This window comes from Cibotium barometz, chromosome 8, assembly GCF_041138505.1.
Source record: "Cibotium barometz isolate CiBa-2024 chromosome 8, ASM4113850v1, whole genome shotgun sequence".
NCBI lineage: Eukaryota > Viridiplantae > Streptophyta > Polypodiopsida > Cyatheales > Cibotiaceae > Cibotium > Cibotium barometz.
Window position 1 is genome coordinate 21,628,520 of NC_141053.1, and position 23,234 is coordinate 21,651,753.

At 48.7% G+C, this 23,234-nt stretch overlaps 1 protein-coding gene across 1 annotated transcript; it reads left to right on the forward strand.

Annotated features, from left to right (window-relative positions):
- The first annotated feature begins 6 nt into the window (after positions 1–6).
- On the forward strand, positions 7–21,496 carry LOC147636033 (protein disulfide isomerase-like 2-3). Its single transcript, XM_086801476.1, has 9 exons — positions 7–183; positions 1,573–1,731; positions 19,068–19,181; positions 19,354–19,526; positions 19,648–19,747; positions 20,194–20,370; positions 20,518–20,663; positions 20,747–20,893; positions 21,045–21,496. Exons 1-9 carry the CDS (start codon positions 61–63, stop codon positions 21,196–21,198), a joined length of 1,293 nt encoding a protein of 430 aa, XP_086657602.1. The 5' UTR covers positions 7–60; the 3' UTR covers positions 21,199–21,496.
- The last annotated feature ends 1,738 nt before the right edge of the window (positions 21,497–23,234 follow it).

The window sequence follows — 23,234 nt, forward strand, 5'->3', positions numbered from 1 at the left end:
ATTGGTCGTATGTATATATGTGAGTGATACAGCCGCATTGGTGCCTCATTCTGTGCAGCGATGGCGTGGTCTGGCTTCATCGTCGTCTTCCTTTCTCTGTGTGTGGCTTCTAGGGCAGCTTTTGCTCTCTACAGCCCTTCTTCAGACGTAGTTCTGCTCTCGGCTTCCAACTTCAAGTCACAGGTGTGGATTCTGCTCTTTTTTTTCTTTTTCTTTTTTGGCTTTTCCGCCGTGCCTTTGAATCGTTTTAAAAATTCTTTGCTTTAATCTTATTTCTGGGGCTTTTTTTGGGGGATCTTGCACATGGCTTTCAAACCCACATCAAATTATGCAGATCCCCAGCGTGGTTAAATTTTCACTTATTTAAGATTAGACCCTGGTCGGCTAACAAAGATGACTTTCAAGGTTAAGATTTGTTCTTGTTGTACTCTGCACAGGGTTTTTTTATGTTTGAAAAACTTCATCAAAGTGGACCGAATAGTTAGATTAAGATTTATCTTAATCTTACAAGTTGGATCTGACCTTAAGTAGTGGAGTAAAAAAAAAGGGTTAGGGTCCATGACAATTTAAAAAAATTAAAACCATCACTAGTAAGGGTGAAGTCTTACACTCAAACAAGACCTCGTTTGAGTGTGGCTTGGTTACAATTTGCAGTTTTAAAGTATGTTACCTCTTGGATGCATTCTTAGGTTACAATCAAAGTGTTATGGCTTCCCCCTTTCATGTTAAAGATTAATGTTTCACCTCAAGGGATCTTGTAGAAAAAAACATGTCAGATAGCATGTAGGTTCAACACAATGTTTGTTCTTTGGGGCAAAATTAAGAAACTTTGGCTATAAAAGTGGTATCAGGCCTAGCTGTTGGTCACAATTATATCCTAGTTCATGTTTGAAATTATACTCGGTCGCCACCATATGATACTTTACTTTTCTACAATAGTATGAATAATTGATAAACAATACCAATGTATGGCCACAAGCCTACCTCTATAGCCAAAGTTGATTATTGAGTTTTTTACATGGTGTCCTAGTTTTCAAAATTGGAAGGATCACCCAAACACACCATCATACTCAGATAAGGTAGTAGTGGTTCAACGTAACAGGGATGTTTTTAAAAGTGACTCTCAACAACAAAGAGGGGATGGCTTTGCAACTCTTGGTTTCTTTCGAACCTTAAATTACAGGCCCAATGGTTCAGAGGTTGGAATTGGTTTTCTAACACAATGCAATCTCAAAAAGTAAAGGGTAGCTGATAATCATGAACATTTAAGAAATTTTCTAGGTAATTAATGGGTTTCTTAGCAATGGGTAGTTAATGTCAGCCTCTTAGCACATGAAGATTCCAAATGTAAAGGATAACTATCTTTGGTTATGAGCATCATAAGCCATGCTCTGGGTAATTAATGGGCATCTTAGCAAAGTGGATGGGCAGTTAATGTTCTGGCCATGTGCTTTTCTTTGAACCCTTCTCCCTCAAAACTTGTATGATTATTTTGCTTGTTTCTTCCTTGATGAGGAGAGTGTAAAGCTTTATTTCTTCATACTGAATGTCTTTTTTTTTTTGGCATTTCAGGTACTACAAGCAGATGGAGTTGTATTGGTGGAATTTTATGCCAATTGGTGTGGCCATTGTAAGGCTCTAGCTCCAACATGGGAAAAAGTGGCAACTGTTTTGAAGGGAGTTGTAAAAGTCGCTGCTCTCGATGCTGATACGCACAAATCCCTAGCACAGGCAAGAAGTCTTGAAACTTTAAACGCTAATGGATTTTGAAGCCTTGCAATGCTTAGTTTGTGTATCTCATATAGTAAGGAAGGGTTATGCAGCAAATTCCTACAAAGAACATGAATTTCTCTCACTTGACATGAATGGTGGTTTGAGATGCTTTCTAGCTGACTCTGTGTGTACAAGAAACATTAAGACAGAAAGAGAACGTTACATGATGTATATAAAAGGGCAAATTGTTTCAAATGCACAAAAGGTGGTTCTTTTTTTTTCTTTTTTCTTTTTTCCTGGAAGAAGACTTCTATTATTAAGTATGATTTTTTTTTACAAAATGGAGATTTCACACCAAGCACGGTGGAGATCTCAACCAATTAGGAGCCCTCTGCTGCCAATAGGGTCCCGAATGAGAGGATGTGAAAAAGATACCAATGTCCCACTCTCTCATAAACTGGCCACGCTTTCTCTCCGCAGCCCTCGAAGATCCCTGGATTTTGGCCCAGGTAGCCATAATGGTGTGAATAATATCACTCCAAATCTTGCAAAGACACTGAGAAACAAGAATCAAAGGAATTAGAGCTCTTTTACTACTACTGGACTTTTCTGGTTTTACTAGTTTTACTAGTTTTTCTCAAAACAGAGAAGGGGATTTAATAAATTTCGTATATACGCACCTTGGTTGGTGTTGATATGCAACATTGAGCTTGTTTAGGTGTTAATGCAAGTTATTCACACTTGATTGAACCACTACATTGCAATTTAAAGCCTTGGAAAGGGTGCCAAAACAGAGTACTTTGGCACTGTGTATGCCAATTCAATTTGAATGCAATCAGAGTGAATTTGTACATCAACAGTGAAGTTCGTTGAGTACTTTGGAGTATCTAGAACACTTATCAGGGTGTCATTGATTCTGTTGTTGATGCTGATGTGCATGTGAACTTGCCACAAGCAAGGAGTCTAAGAGTAGCACTATACGTCCATAGTTAGGACGCTTGAGACATGAGAGTGTGAGCACTAGGAGTAGTGCTGTGGATAAAGGGAAAAAGAAGGCTGAAGGAATTAGCATTACAGGTTATGAGTCGTCAAGTTCAGAAAGTTTGGATGAAGAACTTGGCATACTAGTTTTACGCACACCAGGTGCAAGGCAGGATAGATATGTGCCTCCACATGCTAGAGTGACAGGTGTTCAGAGTCATCTGCATGCATTGCGGAGATCCCAAAGGGTCAGGTATCCAGTTGACAGGTTGACATATCGTGACTTTGCTATGCATTATGTATATATGACCCCTTTGGTGAAGCATGTGGAACCTACATGCTATACAGAAGCTATTGGGAAGCATGTATGGGAGAAGGCAATGGATGTTGAGATGGACGCATTGGTTCAAAATGACACTTAGGATTTGGTTGCCTTACCACACAAGGCAAAAATGTCATTGGTTGCAAATGGGTTTATAAGGCAAAATGCAAATCAGATGGTTCCATTGAGCGTCATAAAGCGTGGTTGGTAGCTAAGGATTATGCACAAACCCAAGGCTTGGACTATGATGAAACATTTAGTCTAGTTGCAAAGATGGGAATAGTGAGAGCAGTCATTGCTATGGCTACACCAAATGATTGGGAAATGCATCAAATGGATGTGAAAATTCATTTCTAAATGGTGATTTACAAGAGGAAGTTTATATGGCACAGCCAGAAGGATATGTACACCCGAGGTACCCCACTCATGTATGCAGATTAAAGAAAGCATTATATAGTTTGAAGCAAGCACTTCGTGCTTCTTGGAGTGATAAGATAAGCCAATATCTTATCTCCCTTGGATTTCAGGTTTCTTCAGCAGCTTCTTCACTCTCTGTGAAGAAGACAGATCATGGGATTGTCTTGCTTGTCATCTATATGGATGACTTGATTATCACAGGAGATCATGCTACAGATGTTATGCATGTCAAGAAGGCATTGAGTGGGCAGTTTGATATGAAAGACTTGAGTGAATTGAGATATTTTCTTGGGATTGAAGTGATCAAAGATCATGCAGGGGACATGGTTAGTGCAACGCCAATATGCATTGGATATGTTGGCAAAATATGGGATGACAGGGTGTAAGCCAATGAGTACATCTTTGGAGCAGAATGTGAAGCTGCGGCTGATTTTGGTGAAGAGTTGGATGATCCATCTATGTATAGAAAGATGGTTGGCAATCTTATTTACATGACTCACACACACCCGGATCTCAGTTATGCTTTTGGGCTAGTAAGGGAGTATCCTCAATGGCCTCAGTGCATCTAGCCTTCCAGATATTCTTCTTCTTCTTTTTTTTCTGGAAAAACGATCCTTGTATTAGTTAATGAGAAAACGCCATAAGGCTACAAAGCTCACCTCACAAGGAGGGATAATAAACACAGTGAACACCTGAGCTCCACCCCCGTGGCTGGCCGCTCTCTGGGGGGGGCTACCTAGTAGTACATGCGGGAGGTGAGAAGAGCCAAACTGGAGGCCTGTAGTGCCAAGTGACATCCTCGCCCCTCGCGATGAGGAAAGGGCCAGGCTGCCAAGTGCGGAGGAAAGCCTTGCGGCGACCTCTCATGCGATCCGAGTCGCCCTGAAGTTTCCCCCAGTGTCCTCTCAAGGTGTGAATGATGTCCACCCAGAGGGCCTGTATGACCTCCGCCGGTGGAGTCGCCTGGCGGTCAATGGCCTCCCTGCATCGGGCTCTCCATATGTGCCAAGCCGTCATGCTGCTGATCATCTCCCATCTGTGCCCGTCCCCCTCCTGGGAGACTACCGAAGAGAAGTCTGGCGTCGGAACCACCGCCATCACCCTGTCAGAGACCTGGATGGTCACACTGCCAGGGACGTCCTCGTATCCAAGGGCCGGGCCGCTGTCCGTGGCCCAAGCCACCGTACCCCACGTCACCATCATCTCACCTGGCGAGCATGCAAAAACCATCCTGAGAGCGCGCTGCCAGACCTGCTGTGCCTGTGGGCAATCCCATAAGCAGTGCCGCTGCGACTCCTATGCATGGCCGCACCGAGGGCAGGACGCTGGGTGTCTGCCAAAAGCTAGCCAAGCCCCCACAGCCAGTTCTCTATGCGCTGTAAGCCAGAGAAAAAGTGTCACCTTCCGGGGCCGGAAGCTGGCCCAAAGGCGCTGCCAGAAGTCCCTAAGGAAGGCAGGGGAGAGCCCTTGTCGCCGCCAATGCTCGACCGCCGCCGGGGTGCCCGCTATCCTGTGCCTCTGGATCCGCCGCCCCAGCCTCGCTGTGTACTGAAAAAAGGGGATGCCTGGGCTGGTAGGGGCCGAGTAGGGATCTCGCCAGAGCCACTCACCTGGATCCCACTGAAGGCGAATAAGAGGCCTGTTGTCCCAAGCCCATAATCTCCAAGAAAAGTCCTCTCCTATCGAGGCCGGTGAGGGGTCTACATGCCACTGTCTCTGATGGAAACCGACCACCCGCACCCTCTGAAAAATACAACCCTGGAGCTCATCCAAATCTAGTCGGGTCCTCTGAAGCTGGTCACCCTCTCCCACCTCGAAAGTGAGTGGGGCGACTCTCTCTGCTGAGCCGCAGACCGCTAGAAGGATCTCATGCCGAGTAAAGACGCCCATCCACTGTGGAGGTGGAGGGTTCTGTACTGGGGTCCGCCACTCCCGGGGGATGGCCGCCTCAATGTCCTGCCTCATCAACTCTCTGCCCCTCATCCCGCTGAGTCTCCTCTCCTGAGCCTCTAGAGGCAGCTGCTGAAAACATATCCAGTCGTCTAGGAACTGGGCTGGGCCGGAGCTCAACGGGCCCCACGACACATGAGATCGCGATCCAACCATATGGCCACTGGGAAGTCGGATCAAGGGGTTCCAGATCAATGGCTGCCTCAGGTGCTCCTCATCGGTGCCCGGGGGAGTCTGGAAGAGTGACGGCCTCAGATGCTCCCAGGCCCTCAGAAGGCTAGTTGCAAAACGCTTCTCGAAGCCAAGGCCCACTCCTCTGGATCGCTGCTCTGTAAAGATCCACCTGATGCTGGGGGTCCAAGGGCCGCTAAGAGAAGGAGTGCGGCTGAGAATCCTGGAAACAAGAAACTCCTTCCACGGCTTAGCGCCTGGTAGGAGGCCACGAACCACCAACTTGCCAAGCAAAGCTCGGCTCTGACAAATAGGATCAACTATGCCCAGGCCGCCTCTCTCCCTCGGCTGAGTGATCACAGCCCATGCCACCTTGGCCATGGCGGGCCGCCCGTCGCCACCGGACCAAAGAAAGTTCCTGATGAGCCTCTGCACCTGGCCAATGCACGCCCTAGAGAAGGCCCAGCAAGAAGTGATGTACCACATGGTAGCAAGCAGAACCTGGTTGGCCACAACCACTCGGCCAGCCAGAGATAAACGAGCGATACTCCAATACAGAAGCTTCTTCCGAATGCTCAGAAGAAGGGGGGCTATGTGCTGCTGCTCCGGAGATATGTCAATGCCCACATAGCATCCCAAATAGCGCACTGTAGTGCCGGGGGGCAGCCACTGAAACCCATCAACTGGCCTCCAAGTCGGGGGGGGCATAGAACTGACCCACAACCCACACGACTTGTGCCAGTTGATCAAAGCGCCCGAAGCTGTGCAAAACCTGTCCATGGCTGAGGCGAAGCGGCGGAGGTTCTCCTCCCCTCCCTGAAGATAGACAGCAGTGTCATCCGCAAACTCCGAGTCTAGGAGCTTCTCCGAGGTGCGGATGGGAAGCTGGAGGCCCTGCAGACCTGTATCCTGTGCCGTCAAGAAAGCGCTCATGGCCTCCGCCACAAAAAGAAAAAGAAAGGGCGCCAAGGGGCACCCCTGCCGCACCGAGCGCGAGAGCTGGAACCTCTCTCCACGCACGCCCTGTATCAGCACCTGGCTATGAGCCGATGTGTAGAGTGCAGAGACCCCATGGATCCACTGAGGGGGGAAGCCCATCCTCTCCATAGTGCCTTCCAAGAAGGCCCAGTCCACCCGATCATATGCCTTCTCGAAGTCGAGAAGGAGCACTGCTAGATCCTCCTGCCGAAATCTAGCCAAAGCCGTAGCCTCCCAGAAAGAGAAGATGTTATCCAGGATGCTCCTATCCTGGATGAAGCCTGTCTGCGTGGAGTGGATGATGTCCGGAAGGTGAGGCTGAAGCCGCCTGCTGATTGCCTTAGCTAGGACCTTGTAGGTCGTGCCTAGCAAGGTGATTGGTCTCCACTGTCTAATCTCCAGTCTGTCTCCTCCCTCTTTGGGGATCAAGTGAATCAAACCCTCTGCCATGCTGTCCGGCATGTCTCCCGACTCCATAATCTCCTGGAATGCCAATCTGAAACCCCTATGCAAGAGACCCCAGTACCTCTGGAAGAAAGCCACTGAGAGACCCTCCTCTCCTGGGCATTTGCCCCGAGGAAGTGCCTGAAGTGCCTCCTCCAGTTCCGTATCCGAGAAGGGGGAGAGAAGGGAGTGCTGCAAATGGGCCGGCACAACCGGTCTCGTGAAGCTCCAGACTGCCTCCCGAGCCTCTCTCACCCTGTCATCTGCTGGCTCAGCAGAGAGCAGATCCCTGTAAAAATCTATGGCAATCGCCCGAACCCTGGGGGGATCCACCACTACCTGGCCATCAGCCTGCCAAAGACGCCTGAGACCCTCTCGTTTGAAGCGAGGCCCTGTCGCCTCAAAGAAATCTCGAGTCACTCTGTCTCCAGCCTGTGTCCAAAAAGAAGCCCGAGCATGGAATCGGAACTCCACCCTCCTCTCCTTGATGGATCTGATCTCTGTGCGAGCTGACTCCATCTGCTCTGAAATCCAAGGGCTCGTAGGATCCCTCTCCTAGAGTCTCTGAAGGGAAGCTAGACTCCTCCGCAGGCTCCTCTCCTGCTCTCTGAAAGCCTCCAGACGGTCCAGGGCAGCCTGTCTGAGCATCCTACTGATCTCCTGCAAACCCCTGGCAAGATCGCTGGCTGCCGATCCTCTCGTGAACTGCAGCTCCTGCCAGACCTGCTCAACTCTGGTCGCAATCTCGGGCTCCTCTATGAGACAATCTGGAATCCGGACGCTCTGGCCTCGCTCTCCTCTCGTAGGGTCCTCGATCTAGAGAAGCACTGGAAAGTGGTCTGAAAACGAGGAGCCTGCAAGTATGCCCACAGTGCCACCTCTATCACAAGCCCACTCATCAATGTAAAACCTGTCGATGCGGGAAAGGTTAACTCCTGTGGCGCGTCTATCCGAGCGCGAGAAAGATAAACTCCCCTGCAACCTGCCAAACTCCGAGAGAGTCCACGGATCCTGGCCTCTCACCTGCAGCACTAGTTCATCCCAGGCAGCGAGCTCCGGCCCATGAATGGTCTCCTGGCTGCCCCCCATCCTGTCCTCTGCATCCTTCAGCATGTTGCAATCCCCCCCTAGGCACCAATGGTCTGCCATGGGGAGGGACTGCCTAATGGTGCTCCAGAACTCGGCTCTCCCGGTCGCCCCATTAGGGGCGTAGAAGTTGAGGAAGCCAATGCGGTCTTCCCCAACCCGAAGGATGATCCACTGCGCTCGACCCTGGACCCGACCCTGGACCAGAGTGCCAGAATCCACAACCTCAGATAGAAGCTGCTCGTTGACTGAGATGCATACTCCACCCTGGTTCCCCTGGGAGCCATATGCCGGTGACCAAAAAGTGTGACTCCTGCCTGCAAGGTGGAGTATGCAGGTGCGGGTACGCTCGGCAGAAAGGTGGTGTTCCTGGATGAAAAGGATATCTATGGATCCTCCAACGAGAGCCCTCTGGATCTCCTGGCGAAGTCTGCCCCGACCAATGTAGCAGCGATGTCCACCAAGACCCTGGATGTTCCATGAGAGGATCCTCATGGATGAGCTATGGCAAGTGAAGCAGCCGCCACTGGCTCACCCCTCTCAGCCGGCCCGGATGATCTGCCCTCCACTCTGTGAGTCTTGGGCGCCGGCTTGGAGGGAGAATAGTCACTGTCTGTCCGGGTGCGGAGTCTCTCCAAAAAGAGGGTGACCTGTCTCTGTGTCCAGCCCCACTCCGCCTTCGCCCTGTCCAGGGCATAGGCGTGAGACCAATCCTCTGCATATATGTATCTAAAGGTAGGCGGCATGGAGGAGAATCAGTAGCACCGCCTCAACTGAGGTGTGGACCGGATCCGCCCGCCAATCTCCTATACCAAACAAGCTCATGCGGGCTGAGTGTAATCGGGTCTGCAATAGGTCCGTGAGCCCCAAGTCACTGAAGTGGTGAGAAAACTCCAGTATCTGATCACGCAAAACTTCCTCTACAGAGTTGCAATCCCATGCTGTGTCTGGGGCAACACTGAGAGGAAAGGAGAAGGCCACCATGCTGCTCACCACTGAAGGAGAACGAGAGGGATGGCACACCACGCAAACTCGCAAGGGCGCGACCAGTGTCTCGAACGGGCCAGCATCCAGCTGGAGACACCTGAAAAAACCGTAATCCACTGGGAGCCCCATCACTCGCGGGGGCCCCCCAGGGGAGGCTGGAGAGAACTCTGTGGCAGGCGAAGCTAGGATCGCCATCTCCACCGGCCCGGAGTGGCGGTGGAACAGCGCTGGACTGAACTCTGGCCTACCCAGCTGCGTTGCCCCGGGGCAGTGGGTGGTCTGGCGGAGTATCCTAGAGAGGCCGAGGGAGGGATGGTGGCTCGCGGAGAGGAGGGGGGAGAGCGCGGAGAGGCATCTGCCAGAGGATCGGTGTCAGGGGGAGCCGCCGGGGGAGGCGGGAGGGGGGGGCTGGGGGGGAGAGGGGGGGGGTGGAAGGAGTGCTCTCCGAGTGAGGGGAAGAGGAGCCGGGGGTCGCAAAGTGCGGCCCGGGATCCTCAGGAATCTGCTCCATGGAGGGGGCGGGGCCCCCCGCGGGGGGAGGCGGGAGTGGGGTCTCCACGTGGGGGCCTCCACCGGCGGCCTCAACGGGCACTGAGTCTGAATCCTCGTCCATTGGGGTGGGACCTGCTGGCCGCCTATCCCTGACTGGAGCATAAGTGCGGGTAGTCGCCTGGTCGCCAGCCGGAGTCGCCTGTCCGCCAGCCTGTGCTGCCTGCTGGCGTCTGCGACGGTCCCTACGGGCCGGGCGTTTCCGCCGGCGAACCTCCTGCCATCCGCCAGCCTCCTGGGTCTGCGCGGCATCCTCTGTCGGGGCCTGCTCATCAGATGATGGCGCCTGCTGAGACGAGCCAGGGATGTCCGGTCTCTGAGGTGGATGGCCACCCCTCGGGTCTCCTAAAGGGGGTCTAGAGGCGGCAGAGCGTGAAGGATGAACCCCCTTGCGGGGACAGGCGCGTGCGAGGTGGCTCATCTCCCGACAGCTGTAGCACTGGCCGGGGAGGCCTGAATACTCCACGCGCTGTATCAGATGTCCTCTGGAAAGACAAGGGAGGAGGATCGTCTTCGGGAGGGACTCCGGTGACGGAACCACAACACGAATGGCCGGGAGTCCTGCTGCCCGAGCTATCACTGAAGCCGCTGTCTGAGGCGTCTCCACCACCTATCCGAACGCCTTGCCAATGGATGACAAGAGGGGCAAGTACTCCCTGCGGAGTCCAAGAAAGCAGATAGTGATGGGGAAACCTGTCGCGCCTGCTAGCGGGTCAGAAGCGGGGTCGAAACCGTGAGTCCATCGCGCCAGGAACGCCCGGGATGAGCGGAGGGCAATGGGGCTCCGAGCGAGCACCATCTGAGCTGCCTAGGGGACTCGAAATCCACCTGGTAGTAGCCACGTCCCAAAAATCGACGCTGACGATCTTGGTAGGCACGCCAACGAGGCTGCCTTGCAGAAGGTCGCGAAGCTCTCTCCGCATCGGACGGCTACCCACTATCTTGCAGACCAAGGAGGAGGCCTCAAGAGCGGATACTGTGGAAACAAACAACTGATGATCTGCAGCTGTGAACTCCAGACGGAGACCGGAATCGGCAGGGGTAGTCGGAGCGGCTTCCATGGAGTCCTCCAGAGGGAAAAGGCCAGAAACTGGGGTCACCAACGGGAGGGACACAGCCCTACGAGGAGGCGGAAGGTTAGAGGATAGCGGGGGCGGAGCGGGGGGGGGGGGGGGGGGGGCTAGCGGTGGAGGGAGGGGCGAGACGGAAGGGGAGGAGAGGGAGAAGGCGGGGGGGAAGAGCTGCGCAGCGGGGGAGAAGGCGGGGGGGGGGGGGTAGAGATGGCGGGGGAGAGAAGCGAGGCGGAGGAGAAGGCGGGGGGGTAGAGATGGCGGGGGAAGGAAGCGGAACCTTCCAGATATTCTAGGCAGAGATGCTAGCAATAATCTCCCAAGAGCTGTCAAACCTCTGTGCTGGAGGGACAAAGTGTGAAAGTGGCAAATCTTGAAGACAACACTGTCGAGCAACTCCTTGCCTAACCATAATGGCCAAGCTCCTGTCAGTCCCCTCGAATCTCAGCTGAGGTAGCATCCCTCTTAATCCTACCTAAGAGGTGTGCAATCGTAGACCAAACTCTCTGTGCTTCCTTGCATTCCCATAAACAATGGTAAACTGACTCCGAAACTCCTGCACATCTAGGGCATGTTGGGCAAGCACCAAGAACAGACCTCCACTGATTGATGGCCAGACCACCATGAAGAGAAACCCAAATAAAGGAGAAAATCTGTGGCTTCTTATAAGAATGCCACAATCTCCGCCAAAATACCCTCTGAATGTCAGTCGAAATGCCATAAGATTCCCAATGGGGTCTAAGAGTAGGGACACTCTTAGAGTGTCCCTAGATAAGATGTTTGGCATTCCGCACCGTATAACTGAAAAAAAGGCATGCTTTTCAAAGAGTTACAAGCATCCTTCCACTCCCACTCACCGGGGTCCCAATGCAAATGTCTGCTAGGGTAGCCACCATACAACCAAAGGCTGACACTGTTTGTGATCATCCCTTGGGGGGGGGGGTCAACAAAGACGTGCTTCCATAACCTGCCAACAACTCTGGCTGGACGAATCTGGGGGCCCTCAATAAGGTCCTGCATGTCACATCTCTCCAGCTGCCATCCATCTTGTACAGTAAAAAAGACCGGTACATCATCCTCCCTAGGCAAGGGGAGACCCATAACCTGAAGAGGAATACCTGTTCCAGAAAAAATCCCAAACCAAGAATGATGATGGCCTTCCAAGAAAGATCCAGTAATCCAGTGGTTGGGAATGGCTGCATCAATCTGTGCAATCCTCCGGCTAGAGCCTCTCAAATGCTGCGTGAAATATCCAATCTCTGCACCTCGGTGAGGCTCTAAAGCCTCTTCCAAGTCAGCACTTGTCAAATCCCCACGGATCCCCTCGTGATCGATCTTGGTTCGAAACTCGAATCCTGCAAACAAACGAACGAACAAACAAGCAAGGGGGTGCAGGCCTGACTCACCTCCCAACCATGACAGCCGTGGGCGAGCCCACAGTCTTGGCTGACCCCACCAAGCCACGAGCTGAGCTAACTAGGATGACGTACCGACCAATCTCCTCCTCGCGATGTCCTATACCGCCGCGAAGCTGCCCTCGCGGGCCTCGAGGTTGCTGTCGGCCTCGGCTGCATAAAGCAGGTGCACGTCTGCACTAGATCCAGGCTCCAAGACCATAGAGCTCTCACAAACTCGCGAGACTCTCTATAATACAATAACTAACCTTGGCCACCCTTTTATAGGCTCTTGGCCGGTCATCGGGCGTGCACACTTGGTCGTCCGCCCGTCCATACTTGGGTGCCCGCCCGTTAGTATTTCCCTAACTCAGCTCGTCAATCAGCCTGCCTAGTTCCAAGCTTCCCCAAGCCTCGAAACTAGTCTTGCATGCGTATAGCACACGGTAGATACACACTGTGCACATGACATACTCCCCTTCCTCTAAGAGCTCACTCCTGAGCTCACTAAAAAGCCAGGGTAATCTCTCTGAAGAGTAGTCAATGTCTCCCATGTAGCGTCCTCCTCAACACGATCCTTCCACTTGATCTTGTATTCCGTGATAAGCGTATGATGCAATCTTCGTTCATGAAATCCAAGAATCTTTTCAGGTTCGTGCGGGACAAATGTCATGTCCTCGACATCTATAATTTCTTGAGGAGTAACTAACTGATCTGCTCCACCCAATACCTCCTTAAGTCTATCGACATGAAATACAGGATGAACTTTCACATGAGAAGGCAAATCCAATTCATATGCAACTGAACCAATCCGTCGTGTAATACGAAATGGTCCACAGTATCTAGGGGATAATTTCGGAGATCTACCTATCCGTAAAGTCTCGGAGTTTTTCGGAACTCGCAAATACACCATCGTTCCTTCAGAGAACTCTCTAGGTGAACGATGTCTATTAGAATAAAACCTGTCTCGGTCTTGAGCACTTCTAATAGATTCCTTTGCAACTTGTAACATTTCCTGCATATCTTGCAAAAAATTACGTGCTGCATCATACTGAAGTCCTGAGAATCCTACTGTAACAGGTGATCTAGGTTGAAAACCATACATAAGCATGAAAGGACTAAACCCTGTACTCGTATGCTTAGTACTGTTATATGCAAATTCTAACATAGGAAGATAATCCTCCCATGAACTCTGTCTTTTGGATACATATGCTCGAAGCATATCCTCCAAAATCTGATTCACTCTTTCAGTCTGGCCATCAGATTGAGGATGATCTGAGGAACTCAAATTCAAAGTTGTTTCCTCTCAAAAATAAGTTTCCAAAAATGACTTGTAAACTTAGAGTCCCTATCACTGACTATGTCTTGCGGTAACCCGTACAGTCTAAACAATTGCTCGATAAACTGCCGAGCTAATTGCGTAGCTGTAATAGTCTTCCGGGTCGGTAAAAATCTAGCCATCCTCAAGAGTACGACTATAAATCAAAATATCATCCAGGAACACCACCACAAATTTCCCCAAATGTTCACGAAAAAGATCGTTCATCATTTGCTGGAAAGTGGCTGGAGCATTGGTTAACCCAAAAGGTAATACGAGAAACTCGTAATGGCCATACCTAGTCCGAAAGGCGGTTCTTTCGACATGCCTTTCATGAATACGTATCTGGTGATAGCCAGATACGCAAATCTATCTTCGTGAAATATTTCGCTCCTGCTAACCGGTCAATTAGGTCATCTGATCTAGGGAGAGGATAACGGTTCTTAATGATCAGCTTATTCAATCTCTTGTAATCTATACACATTCTCCTAGTATTGTTCTTCTTTCTCCTAAGCAACACAGGTGCACCCCAAGGTGATTTACTTGGACGGATCTGGCCCATCCTTAAATAATCTGCGAGTTGTTTAGCCAACTCATCTTCCTCAGCTTGGCTCATCCTATAAGGTGGAATACTGACAGGATGAGCACCAGGGATCAAGTCAATACGATGATCTACTACCCGTTCAGGTGGTAAACCCGATGGCAGTTCCTTAGGAAATACATCTTGAAAGGAATCAAGTATCTTCTGTAATTCTTTGCTTTCAAACACACTTAATTCATTCACATCCATGGAAGGGATGAGAAAAGAAGAAAGTGGAATCAATACACAATGGAAAGCGGTATACAAAGAAGAATTCATTATATTTCCAAAATCAATTGTATTTACAAGAGGTCCCTGAGAGGGATGGATACAATCACCTAAAATACTATACTTGGTGTCCCTATGCTGAAAAGAAAAAATATGACTAGACCAATCTATCTGGACGTCAAGAGTCTTAAACCACTCAATCCCTTCTCCATAAACTCAGAGAAGATCATGCATGCCAAATACCTTAGAATTGAACAGACAATCAGAACAAGTACTAGGGCGAGAAAGTACAGTAATTGACTTACCTGTCAAAGACAGTTGGTTAGCTGCCTTTGGCTTGGGTCCTGCGTTTGTCTTGGTACCCTTTTGCTTCGGGCACTCATTACGCATGTGTCCTTTTTCTTCGCAGATAAAACGACGTCCTTCCTTCTTGAGCTTTAAAGCCCTAAGGAGTCGTTTCTTCTTCGTTGGTGTCGAACTTGAATTCTTCGAAGGTTGGTCCGAAGACTTTCCTTCTAACGTGTTAGCCATAGGTGCGGAGACCTTTCTTTTATGCCTGTTCCCCTGCTCGGTAACGGGTTTCGACTTGGAAGAGACCATCGTATCATCATAGATACGAGCTGAATGAATGGCCTCGTCCAAAGTTTTACATTTGTTATTTTTAACCTGTAATCGATACGAGTCTGGTAAACCAGCTACGAAAAACCCCAAAAGAGTAGTGGGATCCATCTTTGTAGCTTTCATCTACAAGTCGTGAAACTTCTGGAGGTAGACCTCATAAGTGAGGTGCTGTGAGGTCATGGTCAAAGCTGAAAACCGGGCAACAACATCGTAATCATCCTCTTTCTTGAGGAATTCTTTCTTGAAGATATCTTCAAATTGTGCCCAAGTCGTTGGCTTAGGGTTGAGTTCCTTCCACCAAAGCAAAGCTTTGTCGGACAGGAAACCTGCTGCTAATTGGATCTTCTTTTCATCATCATATGGATGAAACTGAAAGTGAACTTGCCACTTGTGTAGCCACGTGTCCACGATCTCCTTGGTTCGTTGCTTTTGCTCGCCCCCGAACGGTTCCGGAGTAATGTTGGGGCCTAAAGCTGAAGCCAGGGTATGCATACCCGAGAAAGTAGAGAGAGTAGTGGTCAATAGAGCGATAGAGTTCTGCAAAGCCTGCATTTGGGCTGCGATTTGTGCCTGACGTTTTCGAGGACTACTTTGAACTCTTGGAAATCTGATTTTGACACAAAATCGTCAAAAAGATCGGCATCGGTACCTTCCGTAGCCGGCAAGCCTTCGCGTTCCACAAGGGGCTCCAACTCTGATTCTTGGGTCAACATCGTGAAGAGGGTACGCGGAGAGAAAATTCGATCTTTGCACAACAAAAGTGCGAGCGAACTTGAGAGCTTGAGAGCTTGAAAACTTGAGAACTTGAGAGATGTGTGGCAAGAAGCCCACTTGAGGGGGTTTATAAAGGTTTCCCAAAAGCCAAAAAAAACTCCAAAAGCTAGGCTTAGCGTTTGCTTTGCTTTTGTGTTTTTTTTCTTGAATATATATATATATATATGGATATATATATTCTCTTTTCTTTTAAAAAAAAATAAACACCTGGAAACCTTGGAGAGGAGAGGACTTTTAAACCTTTTAAAATTTTTTTAAAACTCCCCTAAAAAAACAAAAAACAAAAGCACTAAAAAAAACAAAATGCTTTCCTTGCGTTTTTTTTTTTTGCTTCCCTCCTGGATTAGCCGGCGCTGTCTGCTGACGTGGAGTGCTGCCGTCAACCCGGCCGTCGCTGTTGTCGTCACTGCTGCTGGCGCCAGAACCTTCGCACCAGCATGCGTGTGCGCCTGCGCCAGCCGACATGGGCTTGGGCAGCACGGCCGCTGGCAACATGGGCCTGGGCGCTGCCTGCGTTGGCTGCGTAGGCCTGGCCTAGGCGCTGCCTGGTTGGCTGCGCTGCCTAGCTGGTTACGCAGGCCGCCTAGCTTGGAGGCTTGGCCACCTACACGACCTAGGCTGCCTGGCTACACACCTGCCCGCCTGCATACGCAACCAGCAAACCCACTCGCCAGCGATCTAGCACTTCTCTCGCTCTCTCTCTCGTTCGAACCAGAAAAGCAAACGTGCTTTTTCTTTTTTTTTTTTCTGTTTTCTCTCATGCGATTGCACAAACACGACTCCTCTTCTTTGCAAAGCAATCAACCCTTACTACACTAACATGGGTGTCTTTGATGAAGAAAAAACACATACCAAATCTGAAAACTGCAGTATGCACAAAAAAAACAGCAAGCTTTTTTAACACATACCGTTCTTCGACCTCTTCTTCTCTACCTACCGACTTGCTCGTTCACGAGGTATGCTCTGATACCACTGTCAAATCCCCACGGATCCCCTTGTGATCGATCTTGGTTCGAAACTCGAATCCTGCAAACAAACGAACGAACAAACAAGCAAGGGGGTGCAGGCCTGACTCACCTCCCAACCATGACAGTCGTGGGCGAGCCCACAGTCTTGGCTGTCCCCACCGAGCCACGAGCTGAGCTAACTAGGATGACGTACCGACCAATCTCCTCCTCGCGACGTCCCATACCGCCGCGAAGCTGCCCTCGCGGGCCTCGAGGTTGCTGTCGGCCTCGGCTGCATAAAGCAGGTGCACGTCTACACTAGATCCAGGCTCCAAGACCATAGAGCTCTCACAAACTCGCGAGACTCTCTATAATACAATAACTAACCTTGGCCATCCTTTTATAGGCTCTTGGCCGGTCATCGGGCGTGCACACTTGGCCGTCCGCCCGTCCATACTTGGGTGCCCACCCGTTAGTATTTCCCTAACTCAGCTCGTCAATCAGCCTGCCTAGTTCCAAGCTTCCCCAAGCCTCGAAACTAGTCTTGCATGCGTATAGCACACGGTAGATACACACTGTGCACATGACAGCACTGTGGGGCATAGGATCTCCCAGCTAGCCCAAAGAATATGCATAGCTGCCCCAAGAGGCCTACCATGCACATCTAAGATCAAATCATTCCACAAAATGGGTTGCCGGTTAGCTTCCTCCATTGAACGCGGGGGGATGTGTACCAAAAACTCCTCAGGCAATCCCAGGCCTGTAGGAGGGACCTAACCAGGGGGGATGAAGGGGAGCGGTGAACTGCATCCGAAAAAATAAAGCGTGACCAGAGAGTCCAGTCACCTCCGCGAACAGGGACACACTTCGTGATCTGCTACATGAGAAAGTCCTTCCACGGCTCAGTGCCTGGAAGAAAGCCCCTAACAACAAGCTTACAAAGCAAAGCCTTACATTGCACCTTAGGGTCAATGATATTCAATCCCCCTTCCTGCTTAGGCGTGATAATGGTTTCCCAAGCAACTCTGGCCCTGGTGTGTGCATTTCCATCAAGCCCTGACCAAAGAAAGTTCCAAATAAGGCGACGAAGCTGGCCAATGCAGCCCTTATGAAAAATCCAGCACGAAGCGATAAACCAAGCCATGGCTAGCAAAACTTGGTTAACCACCAAAGCTCTAGAGGCCAAGTCGAGCTTCCTCCTACTCCAGTGATGAAGTTTGCTTTTAATGCTTAAGAGCACTGGAGCAAACTGTCGTGTAGGGGAGATGTCAACGCCCACCTGACAACCAAGGATTGGCAGAGCATCCTCTCTCAATCCAAGTAAAACCAACATCTGTACCCCAATCTGCAAGAGGAGAATCACTGATCCAAAAACGAATTGACTTATGCCAATTGATAGTAGCTCCTGCTGCAAAAAAAAAAAAGGTGGTTCTCAAAATGTCTCAAGCTTTGCTTCAAAGAAAGAGATGGCAAAGGTACGTCAGCAAGGGAGGTGCAAAAGAGGAGAGAGAGAGAGAGAGAGAGAGGAAAAAAACAGATGGAAAAAAAGAGAGAGACTAGCAGAAAGGTGAAGTGTGAGAAGGGAGAACAAAAGAGAAGTCAATTTAACCATTGTGCAGAGGAAAATGGCTGGTGTTTTCAGGGAAACAGTTGCCCTACTGGCCACCGTAGGCGGTCCCATTGGTCAGTATCCCTGCTATCACTAGCCCACACAACTGCAGCCCTGCCCAAAGTTACAACTGAACCTTCCTTGCAGCCACAAAAGACATGCCTCCTTGACACCACTTGTGAGCATCCAGCAATGCATCCTCCTTCCATAGTTACGGGAAATGCTTGAAACACGGTTTTTTGGTCATTTCAGCTGTTTCAAGGGTCTGAAGGTCCTGAACATGTTTCATCCAGTTTGGTCAGTTCATATCTGGAACAGTGCATTGGTCATATGGTGTGCCTGGGCGTGGAACTGCTAATGGTGGAATGCGTAGCGGTGCTTGTATAGGGATTAGGGGAGGAAGGTAGCAGATGGCATTGGTGGGGAGGGGCTAAAACAATGCAGCAAGGTGGCTTAGTTTTTGAAGTAGCCACTGTCGGAGGACACCAAGGAAGCTGCTCTTGGGAAGTGGTGAAGCTTCTAAGGGTGGCTGGGGTGTCCTTGGGGCTGAAGTTTCTGAGAGCTGAAGGGAACCAGGCCGATTTGCACAAGGGAGGGCAACACCTGCCTGATGCAACAGATACCTGATGCCTAGTATGTTGGAACTTGGTTGGTGAATGCCAAACTCCCAATATCCCAAATCTGGGTCCTTTGTTCAGGTTGGCATGCATGTTTGCAGTCATCCTGTCCTCCGATCATCCAGCTTGTGTCATCACACTTTTTGGTAGCTGCTGTGGAAGTGTGGTAAAGTAGCTACATTCATGCATCTGTGCTAATTTATAAGCCAAAAAAGACCACGATTTAATGAGAAATCTCTTGTGTGTTTTCTTTAAAAAATGTGTTGAATTGTCCTCTATCTATTAATATGTCAAAGTTTTGTTGAAAACAGGAGTATGGAATAAAAGGCTTTCCCACAATCAAAGTTTTTGGTGTGGGGAAGGGACCTGTAGACTACCAAGGACCCCGGGATGCAAAGTCCATTGCAGAATTTGGTCTTAAACAGGTAAGTGTATATTGACTAGCCCACTGTTAGTAGGATTCCTCTTCATTTTGAATCTCTAGCACGAAATTGTTGGTTTGAGCAGTAATGCAACTTATAACGAAACATGCAGTTAGCAAATTGTGGGGGATTTTTGGCACTCAAATAAGAGCATAACAAGTTTGTGGAAATACAGGTAAAGCTTCTTCTGAAGGAAAGATTGAATGAAAAGAGTGGAAGCAAAAGTGGTGGAAGCAAGAAAGATGGTTATGACGGGGCTAGCTTATCTGTAGAGCTTACATCTAGTAATTTTGACAAGCTGGTGCTCGGTAGCAAGGATCTTTGGCTGGTGGAATTCTTTGCCCCTTGGTCTCTCTCTCTCTCTCTCTCTCACACACACACACACTCACACATAAACATGTGTGCATGTATATTAGCATCTTTCCAATTGTGAAGTCTTGAAGTTTTTTGTGCTTGTCATTGCTTAAAGGTGTGGGCATTGCAAGAAGCTTGCACCTGAGTGGAAAAAGGCTGCAAAAGAGTTGAAAGGAAAAGTAAATCTTGGACAAGTAGATTGTGATGCAGACAAGGTATGACGTTTCACAGATTTTGAGTCTTTTCTTGGATATGTTCAAAACTTCGTTTCTTGTGCATACAAGAAACGCAGGCAAATCTGTACTAGCATATGTATTCTACAAAAGTAGCATTCAGGTTTGCTCACATACGTATTCTACAAAAGTAGCATTCGGGTTGCTCACATGCCTGCGTCCACGTCTACACCCACTCTGAATTCTCAAGTTACACCCATATCCATGGCCACGGCCACTCCCTTGAATTCAGGATCTTGAGAGCCCCCACCCTATGCACATGCACTTACTTTCACGTGCACAGTGCATAATGCAGGTAAGTATAGACACAGGCAGGCAGATAGGGACACTGATGTTCTCACTGAGAGTTGTGCACTGAGGCCAACTTTTGCATGCTTTTCCTTCCAAGAAAGGTGTTCTTATTTTTAGCTGTCGGTGCTTGTGTGCAGGGACTGATGAGCAGGTATGGTGTCCAAGGTTTCCCAACGATTTTAGTTTTTGGAGCAGACAAGGAAAATCCAACTCCCTATGAGGGAGCAAGGGTTGCATCTGCGATTGAAAGTTTTGCACTAGCTCAACTAGAAGCCCATTCTGTTACTCCAGAAGTGGTAGAACTAACTGGGCCAGTAAGTTGACAGCCAAGGATTACAAGATTTGCTCCAAGATACATCTAATAACTTCAATTTTTTTGAAGTGTTTGAAGATAGTTGAGGGTGTCTTGTGGACCTATCAATTCTGATGGCAAGTATTTTTTTTCCTCTTTGAATTCTCAGGATGTACTGAAGAAGAACTGTGAACCAGCTGCAATTTGTTTCGTGGCTTTTCTGCCTGACATTCTTGACTCTAAATCAGAGGGCCGCAACAAGTACTTGAGCATTCTGCAGACAGTTGCAGAGAAGTTCAAAAAAAACTTTTACAGGTATGTGACCAGTGGATCTTAGAGGTTTCCTTTTCATGTTTTCTAAGTTTTGAGGATGCTAATATGTTGCAAGTCTGGGGCAGCTATGCATGGGTTGCAGCTGGAAAGCAGCCCCCTCTTGAACAAGCAGTTGGAGTAGGAGGTTATGGATATCCCGCATTGGTTGCTCTGAATGTCAAGAAAAGTGTGTTTGCACCATTGCGAAGTGCATTCGAGGTCGACTCAATAGTGTAAGCACATGTCCTGCTTTTGCTTATGCTATGAGGTTTGAAAGAAAGATGGGGGTTATCTTCTTGACAAGAGAAAAATAGACTATAAGATGATCGTAGTTGGGCTCAACTCTCCTCTCATATGTAGCTCACTTTATGTACCTTTTTGCAGAGAATTTGTAAAAGATGCTGGTAGAGGAGGGAAAGGCAATATACCTATTCAATCTCTACCTGAACTTGAGCAAACACAAGCTTGGGATGGAAAAGATGGAGAGGTTATAGAGGAGGATGAGTTCTCACTTGAAGATCTGATGTCTGATAGTTGACCGGGCTTTATAGAAACATAGATGAAATGGACCAATTTTTCTGAGGTGGTAACTCCGAAAAGGGGCGCCCATGTGCATGTGTGATTAGTCTGTACTGCGGTGTAGGGTTCACAAGAGAGTTCAGCTTTGCTTGTATTTGTTTTGTGAAAGTTCAGAAGCATTTTTTTGAATTAGTGCATGAAATAGCTGAAAGGTGGGGGCTTCAAACATTACAGTGCAACACTGAGATGTGAATGTAATCACACCATGTACCATGCAACGACTCAGGATTATTAGACATGTTGGACAATTGAAGGTGTCTCTCTCTCTCCCCCCCCTTCCTCTACACACACACACACACACACATGTATATGTATATGTGTACGTGCCATGTGTGGTGCATATATATATATATATATATGCAACTTTGGAAGGCTCACAAATTTCAATGTGATTCTCAGATGCCCATTCATGTGTTAAATTATGTTAATCCCCACGATTGCGAAAGAGATGACATTTACCTTTGACAAGATGATAGTATCACTAAGGTGAACCTAAAGAACCATTCGTACCTTGTGACAGTTGAAAAGAGCATGAGATCCTCTGTGTTGGTGTTGCATTTGCACACTTTATTGCTCACCATACTAACATTTGGGCTCAAGCATAATATCACAAACAAGAGGGTCCACAACACAAGACTGGAAACAAAGGAAGAACTCATCTTGTTTTGAAGAAAATAGCCTTGATTGTCCTGTTCCTCCCACTAGCACGAGGAAGCCCAAAAGGCATTTTTTTAAGTTTGTGGTAGAAGGAACGTTTTATGAATATCCAAAGCAAAGATCAACCTATTCTCAAGGTCTCCAAAAATAGGGGCCACCATGATGAGAATAATGCAATTGGCAAGTTTATCTAGTAGGTGTGATAAGAATTACTAATAGAAGGTTGAGTGAGCAGATGGGGGGTGACATCGAGAAAAAGTCTTTGGGGTGCGACAACATAGAAAAGGCCTTATTGGATTCTTGTTAAGGTGCGTTTTGGGTCCTCGCAATTATCTCACACCTCTATCTCTTAAGCCAAAGAAAGGCAAGCAATGCTGCGAAGCAGTGGCCTCAAACCCCAATTTGAGCCCAGCGCTTTTATACCGTAAGACCCCTCTGCAACCACACCAACAAAGATGAGTGAAAAACCGACGCCACCCCAAAGTTTAAGCAAGAATGGAGAGCACTAGCTTTATTTACAAGGCACATAGGAGGCATGCACGAGCAAAAAGGCTTCGTAGGCTTGAGAGTCAAGGACACAATAGAAGGCAGCAACTACCAGTTGGGATACATTTATTTTGGCAAGGGCTTCATCTGGACAAGACAGTCTTACCCACAAGAGATCCACCACTGAAGGGCTCTTCCAGTCATCTGTAGAGGCAGACACTGAACGATATTGTTGAATGCCAAGCACAGTTTGTAGAACCCATTGCCTTGGGCAGTGAAATAAGGACTCGTGGAGAAAGCCTTTTGTAGAGGCTAAGATCTTGAGGGCTTGGGTAAGGATGTAGAAGAAGATGCAAAGAAAGACACAGAAGAAGGGGATTGGGAGAGCCACCCCTGGCGCACAATGAGAATCACAAAAGGATACTGAGTCATCCAAAAGGGCCGATAAGGAACAACAATGATCCATTGGATGAGCCCCCACATGTCTTTAGTGGGAACCCCAGCTTAGATGCCAATGGGGTCGTTATTATGATCATTGATGGTTAGGAAATGGTCAAGGGTGCAAACGTTAGCTTAGGTGGCCCAACGATATATTCTTGGAATATTCTCTAGGATACCTAAGTTCATTATTAGTGGGCGATGGACGGTTGGCCATGTTCTTGATGTGGGCGGTAATCGCATCCATACTGCGTAACCATACACATTGTATACGCATCTACCACACCACCTGCAACACTATATATGAACACAGTTATCACAAGCTAAGGTATCCAATGCTTGTGAGTATCCACACCCTCTACACTTAGTACTTCCTCCATCCAAAGTCTGTCTAGATTGCCATCTAAGCTCTAC

Coding starts and splice junctions, on each gene's coding strand:
- LOC147636033 (XM_086801476.1), top strand. CDS start 61: ATGGCGTGGTCTGGCTTCATCGTCGTCTTCCTTTCTCTGTGTGTGGCT. Junction 19,182..19,353: donor CAGAATTTGGTCTTAAACAG/GTAAGTGTATAT, acceptor GTGGAAATACAG/GTAAAGCTTCTTCTGAAGGA. Junction 20,371..20,517: donor TGGTAGAACTAACTGGGCCA/GTAAGTTGACAG, acceptor TTGAATTCTCAG/GATGTACTGAAGAAGAACTG.